The following is a 20,088-nucleotide window of genomic DNA, read 5'->3' on the forward strand; positions in this document are numbered from 1 at the left end:
CAGGATGAAGGAGGGAGCAAAGCTGCACTGCTCTTACAAACTTGGCAAGCACAGCATTTTGCTGAGCTCCCTTTTCAGCACTATCAAACACATTGTTGATTTTTTCTCCCTGCTCATATGGTCCATGGTGTGTGTTAACTTAAATTTTGCTGTTTATGCTCAAGCAACTCTCTGTATCTCCCAGATGTACATTTATGTGAATCAAGGATTATCAGTCTTTATAATGTGATCCTTCCTGTGTCTTGAGAAATAATGAAATAATTATCAGTGTTGTCTCTAAAGAAGTCACCCTGGAACACAAACAAGCCCCACAGACATAAAGGAGGCAGCTCACACATTGAAGTACCCCTGGCTTTTGGCATGTTCAGACAGATTTATCACATAAAGTATGGTCAGATTCAGCAGCTCAGGCCACCAAAATGACCCAGCTCAGTAATCCAGCTCTACACTGCAGTTTCCTATATGTCAGATCCCAGTACTGAAGAGAAAAAGAAATAATTCTTTAGAAAATAATTTTTTTAAAGAAAACCACCTTACCAGCACAGGAATGGAGTTTTGAAGATATTTGGAGAAAGATTTGATATTCCAGATGCTCTTGTGAGATAAATCCTCTAAGCTCTTTTAGATCAGTCATTTTCTCTAACAGCTAAGCCACCAGAAGTTGGGGAAGCTCAGACTTTGATGCCCATTTAGGAAAACCATGATGGATGATATTTAGTACTTTGTAAGTCAGACTAGATTATCACGGTGATTCCTGTCTGCTTTTAAAAACCTATTGATCCACTGGTGTCAGCACTGCAGAAGACAGCAAGCAGAAGCTTTCAAAATACTTTTAAGACAGGGACTATTGCTAACTTTGATGTGGTAAAATTCCAACATCATGATGTATCTCCTGACAAGAAGAAAATTAAACTTCTGTTAATTAATACATTAATTTTAATTGGATTTTTCACAAGGCATATAGTAATCAGATTCTGAAGAGATGACTGAATGCATTCACATAGGAAACATCGATCTGCCATGTAACACTAACCTGAAAGATTTAAGTTACTAATTCAGTTTTCTTGTCTGAGGAGCCTTTCCAGCAGGTTTGCATATAGTGGTCCTCTGGGTTTGGGAGAGTTTCTAAGCATAAAGTAGTGAAGGAAGTCAGCAGAAAAGCTTTAACAAGAATAGGAATTAAGTTTTGTTCCAGTGCAGCTTGAGCAATGCTATGAATAGGTCACATACATCATGGAAACCAGCCATGAAATATAAGAACTTGCAGCCATCCAGAGACTGATTAATGATTCAAATAAGCAATTTCTTTTCATAATTGCACTTAGGGAACATTAGAGACACAGACCCCATTCAACAGCTTAAACTGGGCTCTAGATCAAGAAAACATATGCAAAACTGCAGGGTTGCTGCCTACCAGCATTAAACTGTTTTTGATGCCTATGAAACAAAAAGAGCAGTTTTTCAGGTTTAAGGAAAATAACAACTCTGGAAGCAGCTCTGCTTCGTTATAATCCTCATAGGATGAGTTTGCAACAGGAAAATATCCTGGCCACTCAAAATCATAAGGGATATCTATTATACTTTGCAGAAGGGAAACTATTATTTGTTCAGCTCTAGTTACTCACTCTGTAACTAAAGCCTATCTGCCTAAATATCCCCACTGGATCCATTAGTTACCTTCCTTTCAGCTGTTAGGCAGTCTCTCTGTTTTTCTCACTGGATTCCTGTTCTCAGGCATGGGCTCTGGTTGACACAATAAACCAGGCACAGGCTGAACACAAGCAGTGGAAAATCCTGTCTACAGGATTATCTGGGATTACTATTTTGGAATGGCATATGCCAAGAAATCAGTGGACCTATCCTATACCTCTGCATATTGTCACAAAGACAATATAATGGCCTCCCCTGAGAATAATTATCTTTTATCTGGGGAAATCATATAGAATGTAAATATTTCCCATCAAAAGAGAGTTTCACTTTTTTTTTTTTTTGGTGTGTTTTTTGTGGTTTTTGTGTTTTGTTTTTTGTTTTTTTTTTTTCTTGGTATGGCACTGCAAAGTAACTCCACTAAGATTCAGATGTCCCCCAGCACCAGAATTACAGGAATGCAGAGGTACAGAGGACAGAAAAAAAACCTCTCTTTTGGGCAGAACAACCACTATTGGTTGTCCTCAAACATGATAGTGCCAATCCAGCCATCAGCCACTCCCGATGTCTTGGGTTTTAGCAAGTTGTATCCTTTCAATAAAAACCTATTTTATCCCTTTTGCTCTGTCTAGTCTCTGTTCCAGGTCAGCCTGTCCAGGCATCACCCCTTCTGCTTTAATCAGGGAATAGTAAAAAAGCTGTCAGAAAGCAGGAGCTGTGCTTTCTTTGCTCATGAGAGAACAGCCACAGAGAGACCCCTGGATGTGGCAGCACAGGATGCTTAAGGAAACTGTGCAAGTAAAAGCAGAAATGAACACAAAAAGCTTGTATCATCCAAGAGAACTTCGAGTCTTCACTTAAAAATAATTTGGCTAGAAATTTGCCAATGCTTTTCAGAAATTCAAAACAGGCAACAGGTTGATTGCCTTTATCTTCCTGCTCATCAAACCCCCTAAAAAGGCTAGCAGATGTATAAATTCCACTTTCAAAAATGAAAGCTCCCATTAAACCACTGTTATCCATGTTATCTGACTTGTCCCCCATAAAGAGCAGCTCTAATTTGGGAATTCCCTTTAGGCTCCTCACTGTGAACACCAAAGCAAATAACTCATTTAGCTTTTCTGCAAAAAACTTATTTTCCTTGAGCACTTCTTTTACATCTTGATCATCTATCAACCTTATAGACCTTCAGGCAGTCTTCTTGCCTCTGATGTGTTTGAAAAAGTTTTTATTATTAGTTTTTATGCCTTTAGCAAGTTATTCTTCAAAATTGTTTTTGTCCGCTATTATTATGGGTTTGCATTTAACTTGCCAGAGTGTACTGGGTTTTTTAGGTTTTTTTTTCTTAGTTCATTTGGGCAAGACTTCAAAGGGTGTCCTTTCAAGCTAATGACCTTCTTCTGTCTAATAATCCCCTTTGCTAACTTCTCATGCAACCTTTATATAAAGTTGTGAAGTTTTTCAAGTAGGGGTAACACTCTTGCTCTCTAATGGTAAAGTTGCAAAAATGCATATTAAAATTGTGATTTATATACAGCTGCCATGTCCTCCCAAAGTGTTACTTTGTTCTGTATTGCCCTTTTAGCTTTTAGATTTCTTTTCCATTTTATAATGGCCCCCTTTCAGAAGTATGTGCCATTCTAAGGTTTTTTGGCTTTCATATTCTACCAGGAATGATGAATTTGATCATGTTTATATTTATTTTAATGGAATGCTTCTATGACAGGTACATCTTCGATCAAGACCATGCTTACTAAGGGATAAGTTTTAAAAACTTGCTCTTCTCTTTCGGGTTCTTTGATTTCTTGCTTCCAGAAAATGTCATTTTTAAAGTGTATAAATGTGGTTTCTACATTTATACTTTAATCATGACCCTTAATAAGGCTCTGTCATTACATTCTTTGAGTCCTCATTGCTTCTGTGGTAATTCTGAGCATGCATCAGAATCTAAAGATGCTTAGTGCTACCATCCCATTTTGACATGAAATTTTAATGCACAGAGATTGTGGGATTTTTTTGTTACTTGTTGATACAATTCCACTCCCTGCCTTTTTTTACTTCTTCTTCTTTCCTTTTCTCTTTTTTGCTTCTGATCTTTCTTTGAACTATAATGTCACTCCTCTGCTGGCTTGGTTTCCTCTGTTATTAGTGTATAATTTTACACTGCTATTCCAATGCTCCCTGATTGAGATGCTATTATGTCAATATTCTCATTTAAAATCAGCATTTCACTTTACCCATCTACATTGCATACACTGGGCTAATTGTCCACTGGCTTTATTACTGCTATCTTGCACCAGTAGAAAAGCACAAGCAGACATAGTTAGGTCAAACACTTGGCCAGCTGTCTCTAAATCATTTTTGAATACTAAGAGCTCTTTTGTATTAAATAAAAAAGCTCTGGCAGTGACTTTGCCCCTGTGTCTTAAAAGGCAAATGCAATCCCAGGAAAATTGAACAAAGGGCATGGTCCCAACACCTTCAGAAGTGGGAAAAATAAAATGGATCAGCTCATTCCAGGCCTTTCCACTTTCTCACTTGCATCCTGTGAGTGAAGCTCTGGCAGGAGGCAGCTGGAATTGAGTGCTGCATTGTGCAGGAGCTCATTCTCCTCAGTGCTCAGCAGTTCAAATGCAAGCACTGAAGCAGACTTGTCAGTGACCCTGACTCTGACCCACTTCAGAGAAGCACTTGGGGAAGGAGCAGACGCAAAAGGGAGTTTTTCATAAGTGGCTAAAAAAAATCTCTAACTCTTGAGTCTCACTGAAAAACTGAGAAGGGGAGGAGAAACATGAAACCAGAATTACTGAGGAGGAGCTTAATGATATCTCCCAGACCCGAGGAAACTCTCAATGCAGCGCTGAGCGTGTCAGCCACTCCCTGATTAATGTTACTTGAAATAAAAATTTCGAAACCCCACTCTCCCCAGTGCAGATGCTAAGAGGAATTTGGTAACACTACACCTGTAAGAATTACAGAATGTTGAATCAGGAAGAAGATGCAAGAGAAGGAGAAAAGAATCTGTACTGAACCGCTCTTGTATACTCAGTCCAAGAAAAAAAATATGTGCATTATATCAAGGGAATATTTTCCTCCATTGGCAAGGGGTAAATTCTTTGAAGAGACAGCTCTGATTCATCAGCAGGGTGCTGGCAGATGCCCCTAGAAAAATAAGAACATGGCTGTACATCTTCAAAAAACTATTTTAGGAGACACTATTTCCTCAGAGGGATATTTGAGTTCTATTCAGCCCCCTAGGCACATCCCAGGAAAATACAACCATGTTTTGATGGTAGAGAGGATACTAAAGCTTTGATGGATAATATTTTGATCCAAGGTAAAAGAGAGGAGTTTGACTAAAGGCCCTAAAGAGCTGTGGAAAGAGACTGAGATGCTGAGCTAAAACTAAGAAAGCAACAACATAAGTCCCATGTAATAGCAATAAAACACCTGGAAGAAAAGATAAGGTATATAGTAGATCACTGCAAAGTGGAGGTCATAACATGTGTGCCCCAAACAAAAAGCAGCAGCAGAGAGATTCCTCAGAATGGCAAACTCCTGAAAAAAAACCCAACAAACTGGTTCAGGTGTTTAGAGCAGTAGGTGGTATCACACACAGACACCCCACATCACAGTGTGCAGGAATTAACACAACCTGTGAGAATATCAGAATAAAGGGGCACTAATCTAGGAGTATGATAGCGAGCCACACACCAATCTGTCTGCAGTGCTTCATGCAAGGGTCTGAGTGTCATGAAGAAAGAAGTGTCAAGCACAAAAGAAAGCTGGCCATTATTATAATGAAAAAAAAGAAAATTTTAGTCTCTGGGATTAAAACATTTCATTCCTCTTTGTGTTATTGGTTTTACCTGAAACTGGTCCTATTCTAGATAAAAACATTACCAAAAGGGATAGGGAAAAAACAACCAAAAAACCCTAGTCAACAAAAAAAAGCACAGCCTGTGTCAGAGATTACCACTACGGTATGATTAGCACAATGACTGAGTGCAAGCAGAGAGAAATTTGGTAGCTCTAGACACATTTCAGACTTGTTTCCTGAAGAGTCTGGAGTATTTGACAAAAATACAGTGGAGCATCATCCAGAGCTAGATTGTGAACATGCAAGTGTGATCAAAACAAAACAAAACCAGCCAAAAAGCCTGTCTAGTTTAGATGAAATGTGATTTATAATTTCAAAATATAAATTTCACTTAGCAAAAAATAAGACTATTAGCACTGGTTGGCCTGAATAGCACTCCCTTCCTTGACTATCACTTTAACAAGGAGTTCACAGATGCAGGTGGAACTGCATCTAACAGTGTCAATGATTCCTAAAAGTGACCAGAGAAATTATATATTCACTTTTATATATATATTTATATTTACGAAGATTTAAACGCTGAAAACAAATCAAAGGGAAGGGACAAAAATAATAGATTAATTGGAGATGAGAAGGAAATCTGTAGAGTTTATTGAGTGCATTCAACTGCCTCAAAAGGGAATTAACTCTATCTAAACCTTTTTCCAATAAATATCTGTCATCAAACCCTCCAGTGACAAAGATTCAGCATCTCCTGCAAATAATCTGTTCTAGTGTAAAATCAGCTCTGCTATTTGCAAGTTTCTTTGAATATTGTGTGTGTTTAAAGGACTATGGGAAGAAAGTTGCTAAGATCAGAAGCTGATTCACCAGGTATAAACACAGAACATATTGCTAGATCAAGAGAGAATGTTTACTCCAGGAACAAGAATTGTTAAAATTGCATGAAAGGAACTGAGGAGTTCCTCTGAACTGTTTCTCTCTCAAGATTGCTTATCAGAAAATGCCATAGCTAACAAACTGATCGTGCACACCACCTTTGCTTCTGTCAGTAGATTCCAAATTTATCCTTACTTAACAATGAGCAGAGTTTAATGGGATTACTTTCAAACAGAAGTAGAAAATTAGCTAGAGCATTAGTAACTGTGATTATGCTGGTCCAACAGGAAGGTGTGAAATAGAATCAAAATCCTAAGCACAAGCTGTGGAATCAGACAATGATCGGTACATCCCACTGCTAAATTACAGCACTGAGAGAAAGGCTGTCACTACTGCTCAACAGAGAACTGAAATCAGAATTATATTTTCAAAATACTGAAAAGTTACACTTCACTCAACAGGGACTTGCAGGAAGGAAGTGGTACAGGGCATTTCTGCAATATCAAACAGGAACATTGCCACAGCAAGTGGCCACAGGGCTGTCACTGCATGGGCAGAGGTGATCCTTCTTCTGGTTTCAGGAGGAGAGAAATAATAGGCAGCATGTTGGCCATGCTGCCTAAGAACTCAGAATAACATATACTGTATTATCCTGGGAATTGTTGGCACAAGATGATGCCTGGCAATGGCTGTTTAGATGCTGGAGTGAAAACCACCAGGTACAAATGACATCCAAGGTGTCTGAGGAACTCTCTGAGTATCACTTCCCAGTGGGTTGTTAAAACTCAGTATTGAGTTATAAATTATTATTCACCACTTTGTGTTGTTTAGCTGGGGAAGGAAGTGCAAGAGCTCTGCTAGCAGTGAGTGATGTTACAGAGCTCATTACCCTGTGCTAATCTGCTAGGACTCCTCACACCAGATGATGCAGACTTCAGCTGATCTGTTTGGCTACAAGTGAGTTCTGAGCAACACCAAACCCCAACCCACAGCCTTTCCAAATATTTATTAATATCCAAACTGGCTTCAGCTAGAATGAGAATGATCTTATAATTTTCCAGTGAAATATTTTTCAGTTTGCTGCTCCAATTTATAACAGGAGCAGGGGAGATGATGAGGGAAAAGAAGAATTTTTGAAGAGAAAACAATTGCTTGAAGTCATTCAAATGTTAGATTAGAAAATGCTACTTGAGAGCTTACAGCATAAGAAGCCTAAATGTAGTTTTGATGTGAAAACCTTGCAAAATCTGTCGTTAGACTTGTCAACTATCCAGTATCACATTGATGGTAATACTAACAACATCATTTCAGGAGATGAGTGGAAGAAGAGCCTCTAAGATTGACACACTTTACAGGACTGACAAAAATAAAATTCATGTCACTCTCCAGCAAAGCACACACATCTTGGAGACCAGCTGCATTTTTTTCTAAATGTAGACTTTTCTGGTGAAGAATGTGGCACTGCCCAAGGCAGAGATGGTGTGAGGTCTCTAAAGCAATTGCAACCTGCAAAGTATCAGTTCCAAGATTTTAAGTCTATATTTTGTGATCTAGTTTTCCATAAAAACAGAATGCCTCTTTCAAAATATGGCAGGGGTAGGAGAAAAAGAAAAAGAAAAAATCTTGATTTGTTTCACTGCAAAGTTGAGGATAATGGAGGAAGTGGAGGGGTTGGATGTGCTGAAAGTGGAGCAGTCCCACACCACCACACTTGGACCATGGCTCGTGCACAGTCACAACTCCTCTACTCAAAAGAACACTCCAAATGGTGCCACTGGAGGCCTGGAAAAGATGTAGGCTGAAAGCAGCACTGGCAGTGGGTGGCCTGAACAGTGTCTGAAACAGGGCAGCACCAAGAGGGGCAGTGCTGGAGGGAATTCATGGAGCACCAGCACCCAACCTGCATCTCTGAAAGAGCTGGGAAGTGGTCTGGAGTGCTAAGAACACCTGACAGCCAGGAAAACACAGAGCCAGAATGGGAGAAACAGAAAATGGCAAGGAAAACTGTGAGCACAAAGGTTGTACTCCCTGGCAATGGGGAATCTAGAGAAAGCACCTGGCTGGACAGGACAGGCTGCTCTAGAGTTACAGAGGGGAGAAGGTGCTTCCCTCCGTCTGGGAGCTCACTGCTTCACACACCACCCAGCCTTCAACCCCACCTGTTTTCTACTATCAGGGCTTCTCAGCCACAAGCTGGAACTCAGAGGTCAGGTCTTCTTCCCCCAGACAAGCTGTCTCTGCTGTCTTCCTGCAGCAGTGAGGTGCAGAATGTTCCAAAGGGAGCCAGCCCTGGGAGGACACCCATCAGCCTCTGAAGAAGGGCCTGGGGAGAGGTGGCAACAAAGACCCAGAGGACTGTATGTTCAATAGCTTTGGAAGAAAGCAAATATATTCTCTTTCTGAAGAGGAGCACAGTCATCTGCTGAAGAATCCAGTTACATTGACTTACCAGGCTAATTCCCTGTACTTTTACTGCTTGCCCACTCAAGCCTAGCTGGATCAAAAGCAAGGCCTCAGAGACAGGAAGACTGGAAAATAATGATTTTGTTCAAATCTAAGCCTGCACATGGGATCTTAAAAAACTTTCTCAAAAAGATAAAACGTGTCACTCACCTTTAAATACCACCCCCTCCCCATGCCTACAGTATTGTGTTTACTCATCCTATCTTATTACTAATGCTGCTGTCAGCAGATACCCCTGAAGCCCACAGGCTCCTTCCCTCCCTCTCTCCTGTCCACAGCAATAGCAGATTGCCATCCTCTATCAGCTAATTCATCAGCCTTTGTGACAGATGTCTGTGTGGTGGATCTAAAGGTTCCAGCCCAGCAGATGACTCAGAGTTTAGCATGCTGGGGCTTTCATTTTGCATTGAATCAGTGAAATCTTTCACCCAGAATAGTATTAAGTGTATGCAAGGGCTGCAACATCAAGCACACCAAAGTCAGGAATGGATACAGAAAAGTCACTTTGCAGAAATAATTTAAATTTCAGTGCATGACAAAGGAGATGCTAATTAAGGAGCACATCCCGGGTAAGTGGGTTTCTTTGTTTTGGATGGGTCTCCAGCTCACTCAGGGCACAAGGTGAACAGCATCTAGCAAAGGAATCATTTGCTTGTAGGACTCTAGGTTCAATTCAACAGGAGGTGAAAAACAGGCAGAATAGAAGAAACATGGAAGAAAGAACACAAAGTCCAGTGTTGCAGTGAGAGTGGCTGGGAGCCCTGAATCCCATGCCTGCATTTTCACTTGGGAGGAGCAAATTACTTGAAACAGATTCATCCCAAGTGGTCAGTCACTGCCTATTCCTTGTCTCCTAGCTCCTAGGAGAGCCAAATGACAGAAATACTCTATCCCAATCTTTCTTGCAGAAGCAAGGGTAGAAACAAGGCAGGGAAGGTATCAATCTTTGCTGAATGACATGAAACAAATCTGATTCCAGGCATCTTAAACCATCCATCACAAATGAGTAGGTGTGATCATAACTGTTTTCCTATCCACACAAGGATGAAACATTTGTCTCTCACAGAGGTTCCTCCCCAAAATAATCCACACTTCTGCAATGCCCCCGGGGTATAGCAATGAGCAGAACAAAAGAGGCTACGAGGAGATAACAGTTTTATCTTCAGAGCAGGACCTGCACAGTAAACACAGGACAAGGCTGCACAATGCACACTGGAGGTGAAACACTGAGAAGCTGCTTATTATGTGGGAGTTTTCCATTTGGAGAGCCCAGTGAGGCAGAGGTCCAGAGGGGAGAATAACACTGACCCCGTGAGTAAAAGGCAAATCACAGTGCTCAGATGAAGGGGGCTGAGCTGACACAGCACACGACCCGAGTGCACTCACTAAATCTGCTGCTAAAGGGTGCTGGAATGGCTCATATGAACATGCTTTAACAGCTGCAAACAAGAGCCAGCTGAGTTGGTTTAAACAATACATTCATGCTCTGACATAATTCTGCTCCAGCACAGACAGGGAAACCATCAGCAGGTGTCATCAGGGGAAACATTGCTTGCTCCTGTATGAGCAGGCAAAGGTACCTAGGAACAGAAATATCCCCAGCCAACAGCACAGGATCTAGAGGAGACTATCACTTCAGACTATCTGTAAGGCTGGTACCAATAGAAACAGCTGGGAATATCCCCTCACTGCATGTGGGTCACATAATGACACTGATCATCAGAGTTACTATGTTAAAATCAGTGGCACAGAGATCAAAAGCTTCCTATTGTTCTCCCATTTCTTGACCCATCCATTCCTTCCTGAGGGTGATATGGTCCTTACAGAATCTGAAACACTTTAAAAATAAAATAAAGTGAGAACACTTTGTAAAACCCAGAAGAACAGTGAACCACAAGTGCTTTGGATTATTTTTATACAGTAACTACAGCAAACACTCAGCCTTGGAACACTCAGTGCTGGAATCACTGTAGCTGTGGTATTGTGTGTGTGCCTCATACCCACTTCACTTATTTCTGTGTCACTCATCCTCTCTGCTCCAGAATGAACTTTTTTTTCAAAGGAAAGAGCTTATCTCCTATACTGCAGAGCAGAAGAAAAATCCTCCTATGCAGCAATATTTAAAACATGGTTTTATGGTCTTATGGCAGTTAATTTTCCTTAAGTGATTTAAGGGAATGAATACATCTAAAAGTCCTGCACTGAGCTGTTCTGCAATGGCAACATGAAGCCAAACTTCCTCCTGCTTTAAACAATCCAGTCTTCTGTGGACAGCCCTTCACAGCAGATCTTGTCTGCTATGGGAGGGATGAAGGTTGTTTTTTTATTACATAATTTCTCAGGGAATTGGGTTTTGCATTTGACTGCATTTCATATTCCCCAGTGTGGGAAGACTTCAGGTGAGGAGAGGGTGGCAGGACAGACATGTACTAATGCAAAATGCCTGATGTGACAGAGTTTGACACCAGCCCTCCTTCAGCAGGTCACCTGTGCATGCAGCCAGCCATCTATCATATATTAGTCATCTGAAAGCAACACTCTACCCCCTGAAAAGCACCTAAAAATTTTAGCTGCCTGAAGGGATTCAAAGCAGGATTTATTCTTGCACTCTGTCACAACTTAATAAAAGCAGTCACTGCTAAAGCAGGATGGTTCATGGACAGCCCCATGCCTGCCCTGAGGCAGCTGGCTTGTCTCCTCCTTTTGTCCCAGCACTTTGGATATGGTCTTTTCATACCAATATTACTGGGATCAGAGGGACTAAGAATCTGGTATTGCCTGAAAATAACACTAATCCCATATCCTGCATTGCACTGCTGAGCATCCCTGAAATGACAGAAAGGCTGGTGTGACCAGGGGGTGATAAAACCAGACAAGAAGGTTTATTTGGGGGGTAGCTAATTCACTAAGAAATGGAATTCTGAAGAGCAACCTGAACTTTGCTGGTACTTTAATATAAAACTAATCTAAAAAGTATTTTTTAAAAAATAAATAAACTTGAAAATGAAATGTTACACTTGTGTTTAAAAGGTTCCCTTTCCTTTCCCGCAGAAAGAAATGAACTGGAACTGGTTCATCTCAGGTTGATCACTGGGGAGAGTAGGAGACAGAAAGATGGAGGGAAAAAAAATATTTCCATTTCAGATCAGCTCCCACCAAACAATTCTTTTGATTTTTCATTTTAGCCACCAAAGCAAATTAATTCATTCTTCACACATAGGACAGCTGGAAGCTACCAGGATTTTTTTTTACTTCCTTAGAATGGAATGAAGCTGAAAAGAACTTTCCCCTACCTCCAAGAATAGCTTGACTTTAGTGACAGTGACTTTTAATAGTGCCAGGGTTTGTTGTCTAACTGGCTATAAGTACTTCTCTGCACCCAACCTCTTCATTCTTGGAAAAAATCTCTTCTTAAAACAGTCTGCATGCTCACTTCATTGTCTAGAAGGAAAATTGTCTTGCTTTTTGGGGTAGAAAACAGAGGAACAACCAGGCAGGTTCCAAAGCTCCTTTGTGTGCCTTTCCATCATAATCATCATCACTTTAATAGAGATTAGGAGCCTTAGTCAGAGGCTCAATGCACAGTGCAAGGTGCTGCAGAAACTGAATAGAAAGACAATTTCTGTGCCAAACAATTAGCAGCCTAAGAAAATATTTTTCATGCAATTGGATTCCAGTCCATATGTAAGGATCTTATCTGTTAACCTATCTTCCTTGTACCTAAAACCTCCTCTGTACATTTATTACTGGAAGATAAAAAGTCCATTTAAGATGTATTGGGAAAACCAGGAGTTAAATTAAAGCAAGTCTTATCCTATATATGATGTAGCCAGGGGTAAGAATCCTTTTTCTTTATTAGCAAGGCAAGCCGGGTCATTTTTCACAGAAACAAAAAGAAAAGAAAGAAAAAACAAAAGGAAAAATTAACAAAACTTCAGGGACTTAAAGATTCAAATTCTTTCTCCGTTGTGAGAAGCAGAAAGAAAGGACAAATAACAGGAATCCCGTAATGAAAAAAAAAAAATAATCTATAAAGTCTCCTCTCATTTTTTGGTAGTGATTTTTTTACTTTTTTTTTCCTCCTTTTTTTTTTTCAGCAGTTTTACTTAGGTGCCACGTTCAATAATCCTTCAGCGCTTTGATGTCAAACATTCAATAGCTGTCTGCCTCCCTCCCACTCCTCTTCTCCATATTCTCCACAATCCATCTCCTCTGATTAGCTAAGATTTCACCTTCAAGAACACCTCTGCTTCTCTGAGTGAGCATGAGTGTGTGTTTATAGAATATTTGAAAATATTCTCCCCCCCTGCACTGCACACCACACAGCCAGCACTGCCAGAGCCCCGGATTAAGCATCACTGCCATTCCCTAATTCAATTTGGGGGGCCTGCTGTTTTCAATCCAGCTCAGAGCATGAGAGCAGCTCGACCAAATTTAGGCCCTGCTTTCAGAATTATTTCATAGTTAATCCGAGCTGAACTTCATTTCACTCTCATTCTGCACCTCAGACGCTCCCTGTGGCAGAAGGCACCGCTGTGCCCTGGTGTCCTGCAGGGAGGGAGGGTCTCTCAGCAGCAGGAGGAGCCCACAGCTCCTGCCCCACTCACCGGGTTGTTGTACATGTCGATGATGAGCTCCTTCACTCCGTGCAGGGTGGGGTGAGCCCACGGAGAGGGATTTGCCCAGTGCCGGTTCAGATCAAACCCCATCAGCGAGCACCTGCACAGACACACAGAACAGACACAGAGCACTGAGACGGGCTGCAGCCTCTCCTGGGATCAGCTGCAGGATTAGGGCTATATATATTCACATATATATGTGCAGCTGAAGTAGTTAAATGTTCTTCTCATGGGGAAGCAAAGCAAACGCTCCCCTGAGGAAAGGCTGCAGCAATGGCACCTTTTAGAAATAACACAGCCAGCAGAACATCACTGAAACAGCTTTGGTGATCCAGTCTTCTCCCCCTCCACAACCTGTGTGTCCTTTGCCTGCTCCCAGCTTGGCAGGCTGGCCCTGGAGCAGCCTTGCCTAACCTTGGAGGTTCAGGCCCAGACTCAGTTTTAGCCTTGCCTGACCTTGGAGGTTCAGGTTCAGCCTTGCCAGACCTTGGAGGTTCCCTTCTTTTTGCTCTGGCTAAGGATCTGCAGTTATGAGGATGATTCACAGACTGCACCATCAAGTTTGTGCTCAGTCAGGCTTTGATCAACAGGACCTCTTCAGAACATTGCAATCAACAGCCAGTAAGTTAGTGCTTAAGGGATTTAAACATGAATGTCATTATACCATTAAGCTGGGGTTTTGGTCTCTTCCTCTCCTGCAATTGCCTACACAAAAGTAAGCCAACCAAATCACCAAGTTAAAATGCTTATTGGCCATCAAATCCTACAGGAGTCAGAGCATGGATGCTACCTTGGCTTCTCCTTTCTTCCCTGACTCAGATCCCTCCCAGGACACTGTCCTGAATTGGATTCTGCTGCTCACAGCTCCACTGAGTAGTATCCAAATTCTTTGTGAGGCCCCACTGGAACTCAGGAGGCTGTTGATAGAGTGAGCATTAAAACTGAAAATTTAAAATTTGGAACAGAAATTAAAAAGCTGTAAGTACAGCACAAGTAGGAGAAGGGGGAAACCAGGTCCTTTGCCTACTGCAGAGATCACCTAGCAAATCTCTGGGTACTGATATATACATGCAGGAAGAGAACTCTGCCATGTCAAGCTAAGCTTGGGATGAGTTGGGTAAATTCTTGCTCAGGAATTCTGTGGAAGACCACACAAATAATAGAAGCCCAGGTAGAGATGCAACTTGTTCTGTAGTTAAAACAAACAAACAAAAAATCAACCTCGCTGCTAAGCCTTAAAGCTTCTTGAGAAAAGAAGAGCTTTCATTGATCCCATGTCTATTACAAGAATGTCTGTTCAGCCTTAATCTTTTAAACACACCTATGCAAACAATAGAGATTCACTTCAGCAGTGCTATCCTTTGACAAAAACATTCTAAGAATCTGAAGACCCAAAACATAGATTTAATTGGCAAAAAGAAAGGAAAATAAAACCAAGAGTGGTGAAATACTTTAAAAAGTGAGGGGATGAAACCAGAGGATGAAATTAATTTCCAAAACCTGATGAATAAATATTTTCCTATGAACCAAAGGATACAAAGTTAATGGGACATTGTTTTGTAAAACTTCTTTTGGGTGTCTAAGCTAGCAGGAGATGCTTTGCTCCTTGGGCTCACACAGCCCAGCTTGCTGGGGTGCAGAAGCCACCTCCTTGTCATGGTGGCCACTCCTCTGCTTGGATAGAAACCAGATGGATTTTTTTCCTGGACATTTTGAACTGCAATTCCACAGACAACTCTGAAAGTTGCTGCCATCCCACTCTGCAGCATATTGTGTCAGATTTCTCTCTCTTCTTTTTGCCTGCATGCAAACTCTCTGCACACAGCTCTACTAAATCCTATCTTCTTTTGAACTCATAGACATTTATTAAAACCAGAATTACTTCCAGAGATGTAGGTGGAATTACACCAGGATAAAACTGGCAGAAGAACAGAATGAGAGGAATGGGTTTTTCATTTAATAAAAGCAGAAACTGTCATAAGTTTTACTGTATTTTGGCACAGTTCCCAAGAAAACAACATTCTTACTGTACAAAAACTTCCTTAAGAGCTCATAATCTGAAGCTATATTAATATAGTTAAAGTGTCACATTTACATTTTGTTTTAATATTATATAACACTAGAGAAAATGAGTATACTGTCAATATTTGGGGTTTGGGACTTTTTAGATAACTTTATCTAAGTCATCCCCATAGAGGAAAGATGTAAGCACTACCTAATTTTTGGCATTGCAATTTGCAGTATTAGGATGTGTCAGGAATGTCTGGTAAGTGATGAATCTCGTAGTTAATTTAAAGCAACAAGAACAGTTGAAAATAATTGTCTTTACTTGAAAAGACTTTATAAACAGAAGGGAGCAATGCTTAGCAAACAAGTTATTCGTTTGGGAAGCTCCTCTGAGCTCTGTTTAATAGGAATCCAAATTAATTTCCAAATATCATTTAGCTAGTCTTTGATGTGGTATATCACATATTTATCAATGTAACAACAATTAATTAACTTTCTGATGTAGGCATTACTATTTCTTTCCAGTCTGGAAACAGTAATATTTTCTCCCCATTTCCAGTTTTCAAGTCTTTTTTCTTTTCTTTTTTGCCTAAAGTCAAATTTGTATCTACCACATTCTGTCTTTATTCATCTGCTGAAAACCTGTGGCCTCTCTAAGGAAACATCAAGTTGTGTTCCTTGGTACTTCAGATTTGATTATTGACTCTGTTACATGTAGAACTGTCTCCCAAAGCTCACGTACATCAGGACACAACCAAAACATACAGCAAGAGTCTCCCACGTGCCTATTACAGATCCTGCATTCATTTTATTACCTTGCTCCCAGCTGATGTGATCTCCCTCATGGCTAATGCCTCCAATGCAGGAGCTTCAACAGGGTAACTTAAAAATTGCATCTTTTCAACTCATCCTCCCAATCTCAAACCAGCTAATTTCTGGAACACTTTGCTGCTGGTTCCACTGCTTAGCTGGTTGCCTGCTGCTTCAAACACTGCTTAGGCACAGTAAAAATACAGATATGCTCTGGGAACAGCAGCTCTATGGTGGGAAACAAGTGTGTTCTAAAACAGTACATAATCTTTCAATATTTGAGACCAGCTCTTTTACTCAGAGTCTAAGTGTTGTCATTTGCTTCATTGCAGCTCCTCACACAGCTGTAAATGTTACCCTAATTTAGAAAGTGCTTCCAGATCAGCCCTGTAGAGATTAGATTTATTTTCTGCTGTCAGTAAACGAATGTGTTCAGTATAAAATTAACAAGAGGGACAAAAAATACCCCAAAAACCTAGATTATAGCAAAGGACTGTTTAAGGATGATCTTAGAAGGGGGACACAGAAGACAAAAAAATCAGGAAACATTACAGACTCCAAGAGGTGCAAGGGAAGACAAAAACAGCTTCAGAATTAGTAAGGGAAGAAGGGCACTGGAGGATACCCCATTCCATGAGCCCTAATGACCATGGCCATGAATGCTCCTATGAAGGTGGCAGGTCACAGTGATGAGAATGATGTGCTGGCACAGACTCTCCCAGGTTAGGAAAAAGCATTGTCAGAAGAGGTGAGCTACAAGCAAAGCAGCAACCTGCAGCTATTACCTTATTTTGGTCTTCATTCCTGCTGTAAAAACCTGGGTTTTGGTCACATAGTCACTGCAGCCACAAAGAATGACATGTCTGTAATTTACAGCATTTAAGCTGATAGCCATTGTTTGAATTTTGGATTATGCTTGCTATAGTTTGCTAGATATACAGACCACATGCTGTGTTTCTGCTTTGTGACTGAATGTTCATTTAAATCAGGTTCTGTGAATATTCTTGTTGAATTAGAATTTGTGTTTCACCAATGTTTTCCAGCCTTTTCCTAAAATTTCTGTTTTCTGTAAGTAGATAAATTTATTACAGTGTTTATAAATTTACATAAACACAGTGCAAATTCAGTCAAAGCAAATGAGTTTGAAAATTGCACTGGAAACTGAAACATTTTGCAGTATTCATCCCTCCCTACTTGGGAGGCAGCCAGATCTGAAGAGGTTACCAGCTCCACTCAGTAAAACCAAAGATGTTCAGACCAGCACCCAGCTTGCTGGGCAGCTCTCCGGACAGAACCCCTTTGCCTCTGGGGCTGAACTCACCATTGCTTTTCAGGATTTCTTATGCAGCTGCTTTACTGAAATCCTGAGGAAGGATTTAGTACCAAGGCCGATTCTGGGTTTATTTTTCAGTGCTTCTTGCTGTTCTTTCAGGTTGTGCCTCTTCTTCCTGGAATCTCCAAATTATAGAAACCTCCAGGAACTCTGCCTTCCTTTACCTTCAGTTCTCCCTGCCCTGCTCGTTTTTCCTACCATGTGAGTCTAAGTCTCCTCCTAACAGACCCATTTCCACAAGGTGAGATATGGAGAATAATGGAGGAAAGGAGGTAAAGAAATCCTTTTTCACGCCGTGTGATTTATTACAAAGAGAACTGTGTGCCCTCCCCTTCGGCTTTGTGAGGCTGCGTTGGTTCATTGGATCAGCACCAGGTGAACCTCCAGATAATCTCCACACACAAAGGCAGAGAGTTCCAACCCACAAATGGCACTGCCACCAGGCAGTGGGGAAGGGGGGCAGCCAGTGTTTCCCCTTCTCAGGCTGACTGCAGAGCAGGCACAGGTCTGTCCTGCTGCACCTCTCGAGGCAGTGGCACAGAGCTGGAGCAGGGGTGCAGCAGCAGCACAGGGAAAAGACTAGGGCAACACGCAGAAGACTTGCTGCTTTTCACAAATATCATTTCAAAACTGATATATTCACAGCATTTTACAAATCAGCTCCACACCTGCCAGCCAAGTCAGGTCTTCATTAGAGCGTGTTTCACCGTTTGGGTGCTTGGGGTTTGGGATTTTTGCATTTGCCTATTATTCATTAAAGGGATACATTCAAGCCCACATATTCCAAAGCAATTAGGTAACAAGACATCCTAAAGCTCCAGCTACGAGAATCCCTGCTCTGAAAACTCTCTCCTCCTCCCCAGCTTTCTGCATTTTTAATTCAGAGCTCTGGAAACCTTCACAAAGGCTATTTAACAGAACCACTGCAGTGTGCTCTGCACTCAGAGAGCAGCATTAGCTCTCAGAGACCACATGGTGGAGTAGATGTTTGCAGAATGAGCACTGCCTGGTGTACTGACATAATTTTAAATCGTACATGACGGTTAAAGATGTGTTTCTCCATTTTCTGTGTAAACAATGTTAAATAAGAATAAACACAAAGGGATATTTTCTCCTTCTGATGAATACATGCATTTCTCAGGGCTGGTAAGAGGTGCCACAGGCACACACACCAAGGAAGACACATCCCCTCCTGACATGGGCAGGCTCTGATCTCCAGGATATGTCTCAATTCTTGTATTGAGAGAACTCCTTACCCACCCCAGGTCCTCAGTAAAGCCAGAAGGATTCCTGAGCACAAAGCAGCATGCTGGAAATAAAACCCCATCCTGCAGATAGGAGAACTCCACCCTGTGAGTGTGCCTGGGGTGTCAGAGGGTCAGACCCCCTCCCTATGCAGCTCAGCCCTGCAGCTGTCACAGGACTCTGGATATTTTCTGCATTGTGCCCATTGCCATTGGGCACAGCCCAGTTTCCAGTGGCACTTTCCCTGGGATGCTCTCCCCTAAGAAGAGCCTGTCCCCATGGTGGGTGTCCCCAGTGAAGCTGCAGGAGCCAGTCCCATCTGTCCTGCCCAGGAAGGTTTGCTCTGCTCCCAGCTGCATCTGAGTCACTGCCACACCAATCTTGGGCACTCAGGTGTTTGAAACAACTTGCTGCCAACACCTACACTGCTTCCATTTTAGAGCCTGATTCATTGTTTGGCCTTTTCAAAACCAAACACATCACTGACTTACTGACACAGGAGACAGGGGTTTTTTTTTCCAAACTTTTGCATCCCAAAATATTCCCACCGTAGGCACAGGGCCTTCAGAACTCTCACATATGTAGCCCATAATGCAGTATTATATAAACTTCCTTTCCTTGTCCAAAAGCCACCTGCTCATGGATCCCAAGCTGCAAACCACTGAGAAAGAGAATTTTAACACGTGCTTAATTTACTGGACTCCCACCCTGCCATCAAGTCAAACTCCTCTAGGCCCTCATGCCCTGTGAACTTGAAACTTCTCCACAATGTCCTAATTCTGCTTCCTAACAAACGTTTCCCTTCAGATAAGCAACCCTTTTTTAAACCATTTGTAGGTTTTTTTGTCTGTCTACATTCCTGGAGGGGCAGGTTGGGTGGAAATAAGTATTTCATCATCCCAGTGGTTCACAGAAAACAGCTGATACACACAAGAGCATTTCTGGAGACATGGCTGCTGTTGAATTGTGCTTTTGTTCACACTTGTGCCTTCCTCAGACTGTGCAAACAGACACACAATACATCCCACAATTATTAGGGAATACTCCAGCTGCTGTAGGATGGTGTTCCTCCATATTACAACACATTTCCTATGCTGCCTGGCACACAAACCTGGAATTGTACTCACTTTTAGGAAAAAGGAAAGACACATCCTGGTCCCTGTAGACCAGCATTATAGGAACACCCCCAAAAGATGGTTCAGCTCTTACTACCAGACCCATTACACACAGAAAACTGCAGTCAAAGGAGCCAACCTTAATGTCTC

At 41.5% G+C, this 20,088-nt stretch overlaps 1 protein-coding gene across 1 annotated transcript in view; it reads right to left on the bottom strand.

Annotated features, from left to right (window-relative positions):
- LOC306805847 (cytosolic carboxypeptidase 6-like) overlaps window positions 1–20,088 on the bottom strand; it is a gene marked incomplete at its 3' end in the record, with an annotated part of 269,622 nt that overhangs the window by 126,371 nt on the left and 123,163 nt on the right. The window contains exon 4 of the mRNA XM_079314059.1: window positions 13,417–13,528. Within this exon, the coding sequence (XP_079170185.1) occupies window positions 13,417–13,528 (112 nt within the window). The remainder of the gene's footprint in view (window positions 1–13,416; window positions 13,529–20,088) is intronic.

The sequence above is a fragment of the Erithacus rubecula genome, assembly GCF_903797595.1.
Source record: "Erithacus rubecula genome assembly, chromosome: 10".
Taxonomy (NCBI): Eukaryota; Metazoa; Chordata; class Aves; order Passeriformes; family Muscicapidae; genus Erithacus; species Erithacus rubecula.